The sequence below is a fragment of the Falco cherrug genome, chromosome 3 (genome assembly GCF_023634085.1).
Source record: "Falco cherrug isolate bFalChe1 chromosome 3, bFalChe1.pri, whole genome shotgun sequence".
Classification (NCBI taxonomy): Eukaryota; Metazoa; Chordata; class Aves; order Falconiformes; family Falconidae; genus Falco; species Falco cherrug.
The window spans coordinates 72,488,756-72,505,596 of record NC_073699.1 but is presented as its reverse complement, the minus strand read 5'-3'; the positions used below and the strand labels follow the sequence as shown (position 1 = coordinate 72,505,596).

At 38.6% G+C, this 16,841-nt stretch overlaps 1 protein-coding gene across 2 annotated transcripts in view; it reads left to right on the top strand.

Moving 5' to 3' along the window:
- Window positions 1-16,841, top strand: part of TMEFF1 (transmembrane protein with EGF like and two follistatin like domains 1) — a 130,645-nt gene that overhangs the window by 88,839 nt on the left and 24,965 nt on the right. For both annotated transcript variants that reach the window (XM_055706314.1, XM_055706313.1), the window contains exon 5: window positions 9,416-9,512. In XM_055706314.1, coding sequence (XP_055562289.1) covers window positions 9,416-9,512 — 97 coding nt within the window. The remainder of the gene's footprint in view (window positions 1-9,415; window positions 9,513-16,841) is intronic.

The window sequence follows — 16,841 nt, the reverse complement described above, 5'->3', positions numbered from 1 at the left end:
CTTTCTTCTGAGTGCCTTTGGGCCAACTGAAGCATTCTTGCTTCTGTTCAGTATGAAAACAACTGGGTTTAGTTCTTAATTTCAGACAGAAAAAATATTTTAAACAATCAGAAATTTAAAATCTTTCTTGGCACTTTTTTCTTTTTTTTTGGATACTTGTGACACATTGAATTAGTACTGTCCCTATCTACCTTCCTCACTACACTGGGTGTTGGGTAACATTTTTGCAGAACAGTTGGCTAGCCTTCAGCATGTTGAGTCATTTTCTGTGTCTGAAAACAATCCTTCAAAGGATGGAATCCACTGTTGCTTTGGTTATTAAACTCTGTTCTGGCCAGAAACTCAAGGATATCTTTGTACCCACAATATTCTTGTATCTGGAATTGGTTTTGTTCCATTATTCAAGTAACTGTAAAAGGGTTACAAGGAGACATTAGAAACATCAAAGACTTATTACAAGTTAAGGGAATTTAGAATTAAAACTAAGCTTCTAAAAGAATGCTGAACCTATTGAGGATAGGTTGTTTGGATAGCATTGTTTGGGATCCAGACGAGGAAAGGACAGGAACATGGGCACAGAGTGACCTGCAGAGTAGAGGTGCTTCCTGCACACCACTGTCCTGCCTCCATGGTTATTCCAGCTATGGAACTGACTAGAGCACAGCTCCCACCTTACCCAACCCTTTCCATTTTCTTTTGGAGGCAGCTGGGATATGCTGAGATACAGTAATCACCCAGACCTGATAGTCTGATATCAATGCTCTTGACTACAGGTGCACAAATGGGAACCAAATTGCATGGGGAGCTTCTGTGCCCTGTGGGTTAGTTATAGCTACTGATTGTAAGTACAAAGAAGGAGCAATGGAAGTGGAAAAATGAGATAAGTGAGATTTGTGAGAAACAAGGTAAGTGAGGGGAGAGAGAGCCAGCAAGTGAGCAAACATGCTAGCTTAGAGATTTGTGTTTTCTTCCCAGGATTTACATTTCCAGATGTTAATCACAGAATCAGTGTTTGCTATGTTTCCTAAACACACGATTAGTGTGATTGTGTATGCACCAGTGATGCTTGCACACAGGGAGTGGATGAGTACAGCTACTTGTATATGTTCAGGAAGCATTACGATTGCTGTGCAGGAGGTGTACTGTTTGCTGGTAGATTTTTAACTGTGAATGAAAGTACTGGGAAAGCATCGGAGCTGTGCTTTTCAGTTGCTATAGCTCTGCCTGTAACAGTCTCCACTGCTGAAATTAACTGCTTGTTTCACATGCAGCTGAGATTTGTGCTACTGGTTCACACTGTTCTCTTTCATTTTCCAGACACAGAACAAGCTCATTAATGATTCTGAAACTCGACTTGATGCAGATTTTCCCTCCTACTCCCAAACTGTATGATGTTAAATGCATTAATTTTTATGTCAAAAAAGAAAAGTAGATTTAGAACCAATTAAAAACCCAACAGAAGTCCTCTTCCTCAGAGAATATTTCAGACAATGTCTTCCCTTAGAAACTGTCATATGCCACAAAATTGCTAAATGCCAAATCATGTTTACTGTTTCAAAGATACTAGATTTTAGGAAAAGAATTAAGAGTGGGAGAATTTTTTCAGTATGCCTGACTGAGATGGAGTATAATTTTTAAGGGTAATATAATTGTCTCATTCCCCTCTGACATTCTGCATAAGCGATTTCCATTTTCTATGCTCTGACGGCGCAGTATTAACAAAGAGTTGTAATAAAATTACTCATTTTAGCAGTCTGAACTTTCAATTAGCATAATAAAAATTGCACTTATGAAACCAAGCTGTTGATCACTTGTGGCAATGGGTATCCTGAAGTCACTTCTAAGAAGAGTATGGATTGTTAATTCAGAAATTAGAGAAATTTCAAACCCCTCATTACTCTACCATTATGTTTCACCCCTACAGAAAGCAATGTCACAGAGTCATGACTGAGACCCAAAAAAGTTGCTTAGTTTAGTTGAAGTCACAGCTGAAGTCGGTGGGATCCTTTAGATTGGCATATAAGACATGGGCTTCCCTCTGTTAACTTACATGAATCATTCTGCAGTTTCCCTGTTCTGAAAAATACAGTCATAAAATTGCTCCCGATCCACTTTGTTTAAACAGTGATTTGATAGATTTTGAGGCAGAACTAGTGAAAGAGAAGTTAAGGCTCAGATTCAACTCTGCCAGTTGTAAATTGCAACACTATTTGACCTGCTGGATGTACTTCCATAACTGGTAGATAGGGCACAAAAAATGATCCTCAAGCTGTCACATGTACATAAAGAGGTAGATTGCTAGCTTGCATGAAACATTTTCTTTCTTTCTAACAAAAATTTAAAGTTTTTATTTCTGGTGGAAGCTGCCATGTTTTCCCTGTAAAAAGAACTGTGTTGACCCAATCAAGTAGCCTCAGGAAGATTAACTTTGGTAGGTTTATATAAATGTGACTAAGGATGAGCTTTTACAATTTTTTCTTCAGGGTGCTTACTATGTGCAAACACATTTTTCTTTCCCTCAATTTTACAACTTGATACTAGCCAAGAGGTTCTAAAAAGAATCAATCATCTTGGTGATCTTGTGCTCTCACCCTAAAAAGAGCTGGCACTCAGGACTCCCAGTGAGGTAGAAGTATTATCATCTAGCTGAAGTAGCCTCCATGTTCAGAAGACATTAATGAATGCATTAAAGCCATTGTCCTTGTAAATATTCTAAGGAAGATCCTACCACGACGTTACCCAGCTAGTAGTGAGATGACTGAAAGGGCAATTGGAGCCATTGGTTTAAATTCTGCTCCAATTTATGATCACATCCTACATTATTGGAAGAAATTTTGGTTCACTGCAGATGGGGACACTGATTCTTGAAGGAAAGCTTTTTGAAGACAAAGCTTTTTTTTGGTCAAAGGTATTGGTGACGTAGATGATTTGCTTTTGTCTGGCAGTAGTCCTCTATTCATAAGGCTTTTTTTGGTAGTACTTTCCATCTGGCATCCAGGCATAGTGCAATAACGTTTGAAGGAGAACTTTATTTCCTCTGAGCTCACAGGTCCCATCTTTGGTAAAGGAAAACTTCTGAGCTGTTCTTCCCATGTCCCTCCAAATAAAGGCCTTTTTCGCTCTTGCTCCAGATGATAGTCCTTACTTTCTCTATGTGATGCTGCAGGAAATGGCAGCTGTGATGTTGACTGTGATATAGTCAGGAGTGTGCAAGGATGTGTTGAAAACCATCAGCATGTTTTATGTGAACCATCAAAGAGTTAACAAATGATAATGACTTTTCAAGCCAGTTTCTCAGAGACAAATCAGTGCCCTGTAAAAGTCAGGTTCTGTGCTCTAGTAATCAACCAACAATGGTAAGATTTCTAAGTGTCCTAGTATGCCCATAACATTAATTTTTTTATTCTTTTTGTTCAGTGTTTATCTGTGTCTAAGAAAAATGCACTCTTGATATTAAAAAAGATGTAATGGTAGTTAAGACAGATGGCACCCAATCATTTCAGGCTTTTAAACTAAGGAAATAACATGCTTGCAATACATATAGCTAAGTTAACTATTATTACAATAATTTGTTTTGAATTTCTAATCCCTCTGAAATATAATAGCTAAAGTATCTTGCGATGAACATCTAGCAGATTGCATTTAGTAATTAATAGATTGATATACAGTATGTGCTTTTTAGCAGGCTGCCATCTGTTCCTTCTCCTCACTGGGGACAACACTTATCCAGTAATTGTCGCACAGTCAGAGTGGTATAAACAGACACAGTTTAGAACCTCGAATATTTTTTATTTTAATTTGTAATAATGCTACTGATTTGTTTTAATGTATTTTAATATGACTGCAGAAACTTGATGGTGATTAACACCCTGCATAGGAGGTAGCATCATGTCTTTTAGCATATTTCTATAATGGTGTGCAACTTGGAAAGATTTAAGTGCCAATACCAGTGACCTGGCTTGTCACTGACTATCACTCGAGCTTCAAATATTTCTGTTTATTTCAGTTGAGATCCTACTTCTTGTAGGTAAAAATAACACTGAGCTAAAACTTGCAAGAATTACTTCTTGCAAGATTTCACCAAAGGTTCAGCAAGGCAGAGGCAAAAGGCCTGCATGTTCAGACATTCTGTTGGTGAAAACTTATTGTAGGCAGGGTTTTCGGGGAGGCTGAAGCTTGCTCAGAAAGATGCTGGAGCCGGAGGCATGGAAGGACAGATTCCTCTTGCCTCTTGTGCAGGATGCAGTTAGCAAATGAGGGCAGGTTCATCTCATGCAGCCTGAACAAGGCCTGCAGAACAGCATTCAGAGTGTTCATGAAACTGTGGGACGCACCTCCCTTGTTGTCTGGTGAGTTTTTTGTCATTTCCATTTTCTACCATCATCCACTCATGCATAATTTCCCTGGTGGTTCCCTGAAGTTGTTTTGTTTTTCTTTGGAGGAAAAGGAGTTAGCTGCATTTGAAGCAAGGCAGTGGAATGAATGGGTATTCAGAACCAAAGGGTCCTGCAGTGTAAAAGCAGATCCAGCTCTCTCAGCATGCCAGCTTTCCCCACCATTATCCATGGTGCCGTATGCATGGAAGCAAAATGGGAGTTACAGTTGTCAGATGGGTAAAATGTTTCACATGTAAAAAGTGTAGTGTCATGGTAGGGAGTCTTAGAGTGCACGTGCTCAAGCCCTTTGCTTAAAAGTGCACACACTATCATCATTGTAACCACTGGGCAAACATATCATCTTGGCCAGGTTGTGATTAGGGTATCAAACTTTGAGCTTCCCTCCTCCAGGCACCTCAGTCACAAATAGACCAGGCATCCTTGTGTTAAACCTGTAATGCCCCTTCTTGCAAAATCAAACTTTAAAGGCTGGTATCTTCACTGGAGCATGCTTGCAGCTGCAGTGTACACTCTGTTCTGCACAGGGGAAGTATCTTTCAGCCAGGTATAGATCACTGGCTATGCCAAGCCAGGCTTTGCTTCTAAGCCAGCCGGCTAGCTGGATAAAAGAACAGAACCTTCCACACTGGTAAATATTGGTTTTTCGTATGATCCACCCATTTTAACTGTGTCATTAAAGTTGCCCCAAATATTATTGGGAGAGTGGATAAGTAACTAAACTGTTCAGTGAACTGCAACCCATAATGTGTGCTGCTGTGGACTGTGGTATTTAGAGGGGAATTTCCAGGTTGGCTGTACTGAGGCAATCAAAGCCTGATCACTGTGGGGTCTTTCTGGGTGCAGAAGGCAGTTTGCTGTGGCCTTCCTATTTTTGTAAAATCTTTTAGAGATTAGTTGTTCCCATGAGATACAGCAAAAATCACTATAGTCCCGAAATAGATAGGAATTGGTTTTCAGAGGGGCTTTCCCGACAGGAGAATGTTTATTCCATCCGTTCATGGCTACTGAGTAGTTGCAGCTCTCCACAAACTCCCCCCACTTCACTGTGAACAGTGATAAACACAGATGTATAGCAGAGCCCCCTTTCCAGGCCATGCCTTGAAGCAGACCAAACTCCACCTTGACACAGACCGATGCTTTTGCTTAAAGCTTGATTGAAAGCCCTCAGCAGAAACCCAGACATATTATCATTGTAGGAACACACAAATGAGTTGCTGAGGGAAGCAATTTACTGCTGGCCGATTCCTCTAGAGCTACTGCTGTCCATTTGCAGGCTGCTACCCTGCAGCTCCTAAGATATAGCTGGTCATCTTCTGCAAAGGAGAAGTGTTAGGGAGCAGTGCAGCTCAGAGAGACAGCTGGGAGTCATGGATCCCATCCTTGTGCCTCATTTCTTTTGAAGGACAGAGCATTAACGGGGTGCTGCCCTGAAACATGAAAAGAAGCTGAAAGGAGAAGGGAAATGAGTTTTCGCTCAACATGAAATTAAGATGTCAAAGAAGAATTAATCAAGATACCAACAGAAGTGAGGAGAAGAAATTCCGTAATCATCTATACATCAATATTAGAAGCCTGCATAATAAACAAGAGGAGCCTGAATTGCTCATTTGGGAGCATATTTTGACCTAATTGTTATTACTGAAACCTGCAGGGAAGATCTGATTGATTGGAATATTAAAATTAATGGCTATAACCTATTTAGGAGCAATCAAATGTGGGGGAGAAAGGAGAAGGGAGGGGTGATCTGTCAAGGGATGCATTGCCTATTTGGAGACATTTGCAGCAGAGAAACTTAGGCTTTGAAATATTAATGGGTTAACTTATTTTAACAGCACATAAGTGGGGTACTGAAAGTTTCTGCTACCAATTCAGGCTGAAAAACAGTATTCGCCTAATCTGTATTGGTGGGAAAAGCTCTATTTTCTTGAAGGACTTCAGTCTAAATTATATGCAGTGCCTCATGCTGCTAGTACTAAAACATCATGCAGCTAGTAATGAAAGAAGCTTCTAAAACTTACAGATGACTGTCACCTAATTTGGTAATGTTCCATGAATAAACATTCATCTGTGTTACACCTCATTGACAGGTGTAAATTATTAGTACAGGTGTTCTTGATTTGCACATATTTATCTGTACTTTATTTTGTTTGCATATAATAATTCTATATACATGAGGTCCAGCAAGTTCTGATCAAGAAAAAAAGGCCACACTTTTTCTAAAACAAACCTAATTTAAAACAGCAGAGAAAGCAATTTTAGGAGTGGTGGTGGAGAAGAGAGAGAGAAGTTTACACTGAGTAGTATATAGAAACAATGAAAGAGTAATTGTGGAGTACTGTTTATGAAAATGAAAAGGTGCTGGGGCATTCACAGTGAGTAAAACTAACGTCCAGGAGGAATGGCAGGCATGTGCACACATGTGTGTGTATATGTTGCTTTTTTTGCTCCATTACAAAATTGAATTGCTAATAGTGCAGTGAAAGTGCTCTGTAAAGCATTCTGGTTGTATTTGTAGTCAAGTCAGATAGTATATATAGGATATGATAAAATATTTTCCGTGCTAGCAGTACCACAGAAGGATATTAAGCACCAAATGTTGAAGACAAGGGTTTTGTAACCAGCAGAAAGCTTTAAAAGTGGGTGATGAAGAAATGCCTGGGCTGACAATGATATTTTTGTCTCTTTTTCTTTAGTAGGACAGTAAGAAATAATGTATAAATATTTTGAGAGAAAATAAATGTGATGATCGGGGGGTCTACAGCCTCTCACTCTGGCATCCATCAGAAGCAAAGCAGTGGAATAGAAGGCAGAAGAATCAGCTGAGGACAGAACTAAAGGAGGGGAAAATACTTAATGCCAGTCATCACAGGTTCATGAAAAACCTTTACTGAGAAATTTCCCTTTTGAAAAAACCTTATTTTTCCAAGAAAGGTGTTTTTACAACATGTAAGCATATAATCTCAAAACCATAACCTTTCTCAAAGGCGATCTCTCATTCAAGCCTAAATAACTAGAGGGCACAACATCCACGCAGCGCACCTCTGATGTGCAAAACCACTGCCAATCAATGGACTGTTAAACTTTAAGGAATCATTACAGAAATGAGTGTTTCTAGGGACTGTTCCTGGCCTTGTGACCCCTTCCACTGGTGACCTGAGTGCAAATCAGCTGGTACTGATTTGCTCTGGATGACAGAGGACAGGTCACTGAGCTAACAGTATGCACAAGCAGGCAGGATTTTAATGTCTGAGAACAGGTATATGTAGAGAGTCCAAGATCCAGGCAATTTTTCTTTGATGTCAGCCTCTCTCCCACAGACTGCTGACCTTGAAAAGGACTCATTGGGGAATAAGGTGAATAATAATAATGGTCAGTGCAGAAAAATGGTCAAAAATTAATATAATTGTATAGATGTTTTAACTGAAGAATATCATAGATCATACTTGGCTTTGATGACACTCTTCTGGAGCAGTCTGTCCAGAATCTGTCTCATACCCATAACTCCAGAAGGGTGTTATCATGCTGGGAAAGGGTGTCGAGGGTTATAAGAACAGCAACAGAAATGGAAATACAATGAACAAAAGTCATAAGCTGAGCCTTTTGTTTAACTTATTCAAACTGTAGGGGATCATTTATTGATACAGAAAAGTGAAATCCGACACTAAAGGACACTTTAGGGTGCCACACGCAGGCATAGGAATGTGGTAGCTAGAAAGAAGGAAAAATCAAATAAGATGTACATTTGTAAAGATAAAAGCAAATTACTTCTACTGCAACTTAATAAGAGTGGTGATAGAATTTCTACAGCAGGAATTTTGTAATGTTGTGTGATACATATTAATCTTTGAAAAATGCATACAATACTTTAGACAAAAGTTAATTTGAGAGTCTCACCTGCACTATTCTCCCTATAAGTGCAGTCCCACAGGCAGGAGGGAGAAATTTCCTTCAGTCAAGGTCCAGGAAAATTGGGAAGGACTGTTGTGGATTTGTTTATCCTATTTACATGTAAAGAATATAAATGTAGCTGTTTAATTGGTGGTGTTTGATTTGCTGTTGCTACAGCACATAAAGCTGCTATGAGTAAAGGAATCACTTCGATCTCTGTCCATCCAACAGCCTTGTACAGTCAGCCGTACACCACCACGATACTGCAGTGCATTAATTGGTTCTCAACTTCTTCTGCAGATTTCTGTGGTTCTTTCCCTTCTTTTCAACTATCTAGCTCTCCTTCTTTCCTTCATCACCATGTTAAAATCAAAAATAGGAGTGACTAATGGTAATGAAACAGTAAGAGTACAGTTTCTTTCTTTTTCACTTGGTGAAGAGTTTTGGTGTCCATGTTAACAGTAAGATTGGTGCAGATGTTTTTAGGATCAGAATATTTGAGACATTAATTTCACTTTTTAGGGTATATAGCATTTCTACCAGTTTCTTGTTAAAACAACTTTTTTTCTTTTAGTCCTGTACAACTAAACAGAGTAATCGGGGAAAAAATACCACAGCATATATGAGATAAGAACATAATCTAATCCCATCATTGGGAATCAAAAAGGGGAGAAAATGCAAGCAGTAACCTTGCATAAGGATATCTGTAATTAAAGGCTGTCAAAGAAAACAGCATTCAAATCCCCACTACCTGATATTCAAGGACATTAAAAGGCACAGACTTTATACATTACCAGTGCCAATTAAAAGTAAATGTGACTAGAACACATGTCAGTGCTGGTTGTGTATCTAGTGGGGCGAGAATAAATAGCAATCACTGAAATAAGAATAAAGGAAGAGTCAATCAATGAAACATTAGTGTTTTCAGGGAGGCTTTCTTGTCACTGGTACAGTTCTACCAACCTCCAATTGTCTGATTTTGAGAAAGGGAGCGATATCAAAGTTAATAGCTTCAGAATATGATAACTTCATGTTGACAATACACCTGAAGGCAAATGGATTTAGGTAAGTAAAATAGGAGCTTAATATGAAAGTCATGCTTTCTGTTAACAATAGCTTATTTTTTTCAGAGTATGAAGGATCTGGGACAGAAGTTCAGAGAAAACATTCAAAATGTGGAGTTTGCAAATATAGGGCTGAGTGTGATGAAGATGCAGAAAATGTTGGGTAAGTACTAAGTTTTATTAACATATCAAACAAAATCACTGAACAAAAAGGGAATTATTTTTTTTTAAAAAAGTACATGATATCTACTTGACTATGTTTGTTCTTACTAACTGAAGCTTTAATATTGTCCTATAATGTGTTTGATATGTGTCTGTAAAGAACAAACCATCTGCAGTTGTGAGGTAACGGGAGAAAATAACAGAGAGGTGTATTAGAGAATATTTGTCGAATATTTTTCAAAGAAAGGACGTTGATTTATTTTACCCTAGCAACAACAACAAAAAAACCCCACCAAAACCAAAGAGGAATGCAAAATAAATACTGATAATTCATGCCTGATTATTATTTTTTTTTTTTACTCTATGTTCTGCTTGTTCATAAAGTATTACAGGCAGTTGTTTCCATCAGTGCAAAGCTTGAACCTAAACACTAAGTTGAACTGGTGACCTGAGCCAGTCACTTCTTCCAACCTCATTGTGCTGCTTGACCTCTTAGATGCACCTAGGGGAAAACTGATGAAAAATATCAATTGCTTGTCAGAGCTCAAAACGAAAGATCAAGAAACAAGAAGATTTTAAAGACAATCCATAACACAGAGGCAGATGCACCCAATTTCCCTACTCAAGGTACTTGATGGATAGAGTATACTCTGGCTGTCCAGGCTCTGTGTGGCTGTCAGAAGGGGCAAGACGTTATGGAGGAAAGGGCTCCTTTAAACAGCCCCACAAGGCATTACAGTTTGTTAGGAGGTAAAAGAAGTCCCATGTAATTGATGGGGCTTTGTTTTCCCCACAACTATTGTCCTGGCAGTGGCCACTGGTATGGAAGAAGCCTAACTGGGGTCTGGGCTGATGGCCGGTGCTGGGGTCGCAGCTGCAGAGGCAGTGTGTGAAGGTGTTCGAGAGATGTGTAAATAGTATGTTTTTGTGTACATGGACAGAAGGCATCTCAGAATAACAGTGCCCGAACATCGCTAATCGGGGGAGCATCACTCCTCTCCTTTCTTCCAACTGGAATCCATTTCTTGTTGAAGTATGTCTTAATTGCACAAGATTTTATTACAAGATATCGGCATGAGGACATCTCAGGCGGTAAAGCAGCTTAACACTAATATTCAAAATATGTATTTAAGATTAAATCATAGTGTACAAGGGAAGCCAAAATGGTAATAGTACTCATGAATGCTAGCATGATACTTCACATTTCATAAAATGTCATATTACAGAAGTAGGCTTGCTCTTTCCTGGAGAGACAAATGAGCTGTAGCTGGTTTTTATAATACTAATAATTTTCTTCAATATAGCCTTGGTCTGTTTCATTTATGACTGGCAAGATGGGTATAGATTTGTTTGTTATATGCACTGAGATGCGCTTTTGGCTTTGGAAAATAAATCCTGAAGCATTCAACTTCAGTAAAAGCTTGCCTATTTGTTCTATACTTGTAGAGTTGGCATTCCTGTGGCTGTGTAGTATCTATAAGAGAGCGGGAGAAAGCTGATGAGAGTGGAAGATTTATTCTCTACTCACATAAAATGGAGCCATGCTCCCTCTTCTTGACAATAGGAGGAGAGTGCTCTTTTGCCTCTAAGATTTCTTTAATTAGTCCTCATTAAAAAATATATGTGGAAACAAAAAATGTATGTGGAAAATACTAAAAAGTTACAAAATGTGCCCATGAGGGTTAGTTGCAATCTATCAGTTCATTTTTTCCATTTTGTCAGTTTTCCAACCTAAACAATTTAAATATTTTCCCCAGTACTTTTGACCACTATAATAGGCTTTAGTGATATTTGCTGACTGTTTAGACTTAGATTAAGGCAGGCTCTGTTAACACAGATTGTCTTCACAAGGTTAATTTTGAAAACGCTCATGGAAAGTCACAGACACGCTTAAGTAGGAGTTGGCTTCTTTTTTTCCTAAAATCAAAACAGTTATTCATCTGCCAGACACAAGATGGGATTGAAATCTGGGAAAATTTAGTATAGCACCCTTTAAGAAAGCTTTTTACACCTTATTTTTACTCCCTTTCCTGTTGGGTTTTAACGTATTTTTTAACCTCTTAAAATTATATCATGATATATAAAATCATTGGCGGCACAAGTACCTTTTCACGTTCATATTATTATTTAATTCAATTTTGTGCCATATTATAACCATTATCACCCCTAGTTCTAGCAAATCACGCAAATACCCTAATTTCATAACAATATTCTATCCTGATTTTAACTTTTTGTACAGTGGGATAATGTCTACTGAACCACAAACAAAAAGTAGATTTAGTTGTGTTTAAGCAGACAAGTGGACCTTGCTTGCACTTTGTGATGTTAGAACACTTAATAAAGTGATCCACATGATTACAGAAGGCATTTTAAGAAGATTTTGTTTCATGACAGTAACTGAGTTAACTATTTCCTAATGTTCAGTAGGTAATCTCAAGCCATATTAATAAAATAACCTCTGATACAAAGAGTAGATATACAATTATGCATTTTTTTATCCTCTTTTCCAAGCCATGCAATCTGAGACCTTACAAATATCAAGTTCTTCTGCTCTGAGTGGTCTCAAGAAGCAAAACAATATCTGTATTCCTGTTTTAATAATTATGAATAAAATTGTTAGTGAATTGGTGGAAGGGTAGATATCCATGCTACAAAGTGTTGAGTGGTTTGAGGTAAATGAGTGGGCATTAATCAGAAATCTCAGGACCTGCTAACAGGCCAGCTGCAACAGCCTGGAGTGCAGATAGGCCTATTTTCTCTTGATAAGGAAAGATCCTGATAAAGACAGTTTTATTCCATATAGACTGTGATTTGTCTTTTGGGACTGGACAGATGTGGGATACCCACAAGAAAAATGATAGCAACTCACAGCTTCAGTGAAAACTGTAGGATGATTCTTGCAACAAAGAAGCAGGAGCAAGACCACTTGGCACTTCTTGATTTTTAGAGTTGGACTTGCTGATCTCTAAGCAAGTCCTTTCTTGGAGGTGCACAGTGATAGTGTGAGGGACATTGGGCACGTGTCAGAGCATGGTGAATTCTAATTTCACATAATGGAAAACGTTTCCACCATAAGGGTGGTTGGACACTGGAACATGGTGTCTGGTGAGCCAACGGAATTTCTGTCCATGGAGATGGTCTGAACTTGATCAGAGCAGCCCTGGGCCAGCTTTGAGCAGGGGCTTGGACTAGGTGACCTCTATACATCCCTTCAAGCCTCAATTATTCTGTGATTCTGTGTAGTTACCAAAGCTTGGTGGTTTTTAAAAGCAAATTTAATCAGGTTCAGTTGTACACAGTTAAGATGCACTCCATATTACAAGTTAGTGATGTTAAATTTTTGTTGATCTTAAATTGTCTTTTTCCCTTTGAAAAAGTTACAAATTTTTAGTTTTCATGCTTGGCTTTAAAGCGTTATGGCTCTCTCTCATTAAAGTTGTTACATATGCTTTTATTCCACAAGATCATACATAGTTTGAAGAATTCAGGCTTTGCACAGAGTTTTAGATTTGTATCTTCATTTTGTTTGATTTCTTTGAAACATTTGTCTAAACCAGAAGTGGTTATAAAACATAGTAAATTGAATGCAAAGATATAAACAACTTTATAATTTCTACTGCCTCTTGATTTTTAGCTGGACTGAGACAAAGAAATAAAGTCTGAGGAGATGGTTGTCAGAAACAGAATGTCATACTTAGAAAATTAATATTCAACTGTTTGCAAATCAGTACGTTATTTCTTTATATAAATGGAAAAGCAATCAAGTTGAGGAAACATCACAGAAATATATTTCTCTATATATTTTTCGTTTCTCATACAACTTACAAGTACTTTAAAGAGTTGTTAGCTTATGGGCAGGCTTTTCAAAAGCATAGAAAATCACTTGAGGATACACTAGTCTGAAGGTGCATAAATGCATACTGTGCTGTATCGTCCATACAGTGGTTTTCTGTAGGTCTGTGGTAACAGAATGCAGAACACAGGTTTCACGTGGATCGGGCAATGATTTATTTCCTCCTTTAGCAACAAAACTGAAACATAGGTTGTGTACGTCATGGGAAAAGCTGCTGCCTGAGACTGATCAGTCAGCACCTCCCTGCCTACCCTGCCCATCACAATGTCTCTCTGGTCAGAACCTTTCTCCGCTGTGTTGAAAAGGCAATATATTATGTATAATGGTGCAAAACATGTGGTAGGGGAGTGAAAAAGTACATGAGAGGTTGATAAACTTAAGCTTTTGTGCGGGAAACTGGCCAGAAACCTAAAGATGTAGGTAGTGTGGAGCTGGTTGTGTGCTTTCCTTTGGAATTTTGAATTGGAAATGCAGTTGAGTTGAGAATAGGAGATGAAAGTGGCAACACAAAGCTTGAGGCCACCTCAAGCTGATGGGGGAAAGTCCTGTAGAGCACCAATCCAAACACATATGGTTTACTGTTGATGTACTCTGGGGTATCCAGACTGCAGTTTTTTCTTAGCATACCCTGGACTTTTCAGTTCTACTGTTTGTTCATGTGACAAACACATCAGCCCATCAGTACGCTACAGTCAGCGGACAGTATACCGATAATATTGAAACACTTAAAATAATACAGTATGAATGCAAAACAAATGAAAACAGATGTGGCTGTAAAATACTTTTCATCAGTGTAGCACTTAACTCTTCAAAGAAAGCAGTGTATATAAATATTTGTAATACTATTGTGGCTATTAAAGATTCCAAGTGAATGTTAAATAATGTTCAGTGTGATTTTTATAAAGCTTCTAAGCAACATGATGCCTCAGTTTACTGCATACGATTGAAAATTAAGTTATTATTTACTGTCTTTTGAGAGCTGAACAACTTTTTTTGATTTATTTTTTTGCAATAGCCACTTGTGGTACTGGGAAATAAATTGGTAGAATAGATTTACGTGTGGGTTTGGGTGTTCTTGACGTTGTGATTAGTAAGGTGGGCTCTTAAGTATATATATTTCTTCATAAGACTTCAGTTTTCAGATGGTCCTGATTTCCATATGTTTTCAAAGCTTCTTACTATTATCTGGTCATTTTTTTCCATAAGTTTCTTCTTACACATACCAAAATTCATGCTCAGAGCAAGGAAGAAAATTTTAATACCTATATGTTAAAGATAAAGACTATATACATCACATTAATAGTAAATATAAGTAATATATACTTATACTATTTTAATATCAACATTTTAAATATATTGAATCAATTGAAGAATAGGCGTTTCATCTTACATTTTTTCTTCAAATGTGAAGTATGTTTCCAACATAAAAAGTAGTACTGCTTATGAGGAGTTATATCCTCTGCTCTTGCACTGTTTTGTGTGGCGTGTTTCCTTCCTCTTGCATGCCTAGCCAGCATGTGCCAAAGCACTACTAGATACCCAAGTAAAACAGCATGCCAACATCTAGTAAGTGTTGGAAGGAATGTTGCTTTAAAAGGCATTTTAAAGTATGTTGTGACTTCAGGAAAATAATATCCAGAATAAAACCATGAACTGTAGAATAATTTGGGTTGGATGGGATCTCTAGAGGGTTGTCTGGTCCAGGCTCACTCCCTGCACTGCAGCCAGGGATAGTTCATTCAGGTGGCTCAAGGGCTTCACCAGGAGAGGCCTGGCCATCTCCCCAAAGGGAGAGTTGGCATCTGGGCATCTGTTCAAGGGCTGAGCTGCTCTCACTTTGAGCAATAATTTCCTTGTGTTCAGTCAGAATTTCTCTCACCGTAACTTGTAACTGTTGTCTTTTGCCCCTCTACTGTGGACCTCTGAGAAGAGCCTCCCTCTGCCTTTTCAATAACCCCTCTTAGGCCGTTGACAGCAGTCAGTAACCTCCTTAGCCTCCTCTTCTCTAGGCTGAACAAGCCCAGTACCCCCAACCATTCCTTACAGAGCACACACTCTGGCCCTCTACCTGTCACAGTGGCTTGCTACTGACCCTCTCCAGTTTCTCAAAGTATTTGCTGTTACTGGGAGAGTCCTAAAGCTGGACAGAGTGCTCCAGATGGGACTTCATAAGTGCTGAGTGGAGGAGAGCAGTCATCTCCCTTGCTCTGCTGGCAACACTCCTGTGATGCAGCCTCCCAGCCTGCTGCTCCCCTGACCCCCAGGTCCTTTTCTGCAGAGCTGCTTCCCCATCGGTCCACCCCCAATCTGTCCTGTGGCTTTCTCTTCATCTTCAGACTTTGGGAGGTTCCTCCACCTTGCCAAGGCCCCATTGAAGTGATCATCTTGTCCTCCATACCATGCTCAGCAACAAACTTCCTTTCCTTCTGTCCCTAAATGGCTGTAATAAATATAATTTTTCTTCCTTTTTTTTTTTTGTTTTGGGGTGGGGTTTTTTGGTCTTTGATAAAGAAATCATTAGCTGAAAAATAGCCTCACTGTAAAAGTTCAGATGTGTCATTTTCTCACTTTTACATATATTTTGCTTTTTAACAGAGGAAATATGGAAATTAAATTCTCAGCACATTCGGTCTTTTTTTAATAAGTGCACTATGCTTTTAAAGATCTGTTTTTACTCATAATGTAGATTTTCAAGAAAGATTGACAACTGATCCCCACATAGACCTTTTGAGATTAATATTTTATGAGATTTTCTTGAAAAGTAAATGTGTCTTGGCAACACATAGATTCCACTGGTCTATAATTTATATAGCGTCTGTTTTCACAATGGCCAAACCAGAAATTCAGAAGTCCAAGTATTAAGACTTAGAAATACCAATATGGAAATTCTAAAATCCCAGTCTGTCTTGTCTATCTAGTTTGTCTTCCAGGGAAAGATTTAGTCTGTTTGAGATACAACATGCTAATTTATACTTGCCTCTTTTGACCACTTTTTCACTCATTTACCATAGCCACCTTTTTTTTTGTTTTTGTTGTGGTTTTTTTTTGTTGTTGGGTTTTTTTTTTACCTTTATAGGGTATATCATATGGAGATACTCTTAAGAAAGGGTATCGTAATCCTGTGTAAATTTCTCAGGGAAAAAAGGAGAGTTTACCACCTTTGGCAGAAGGGGCAGGCAATTCTGGATGTCTATAAGGATGTCACAAGGTTATGCAAAGCAAAGATTAGAGAGGTAGAAGCCCAGCTAGAACTCAGGCTGCCTACTGCCTAAAAGATAACAAAAAATGTTTTTGAAAATATGTTAGAAACAAAAGGAAGGCCAAAGATAACCTTCATCCTTCATTGGATGCGGTGAGGGACATTGCCACAAAGGCTGAGGTACGTAATGCTTTCTTTGCCTCAGCCTTTAACAGCAAGACCAGCTTCCCTCTGGGTACTCAGCCCCCTGAGCTGGAAGGCAGGGATGAGGGGGAACA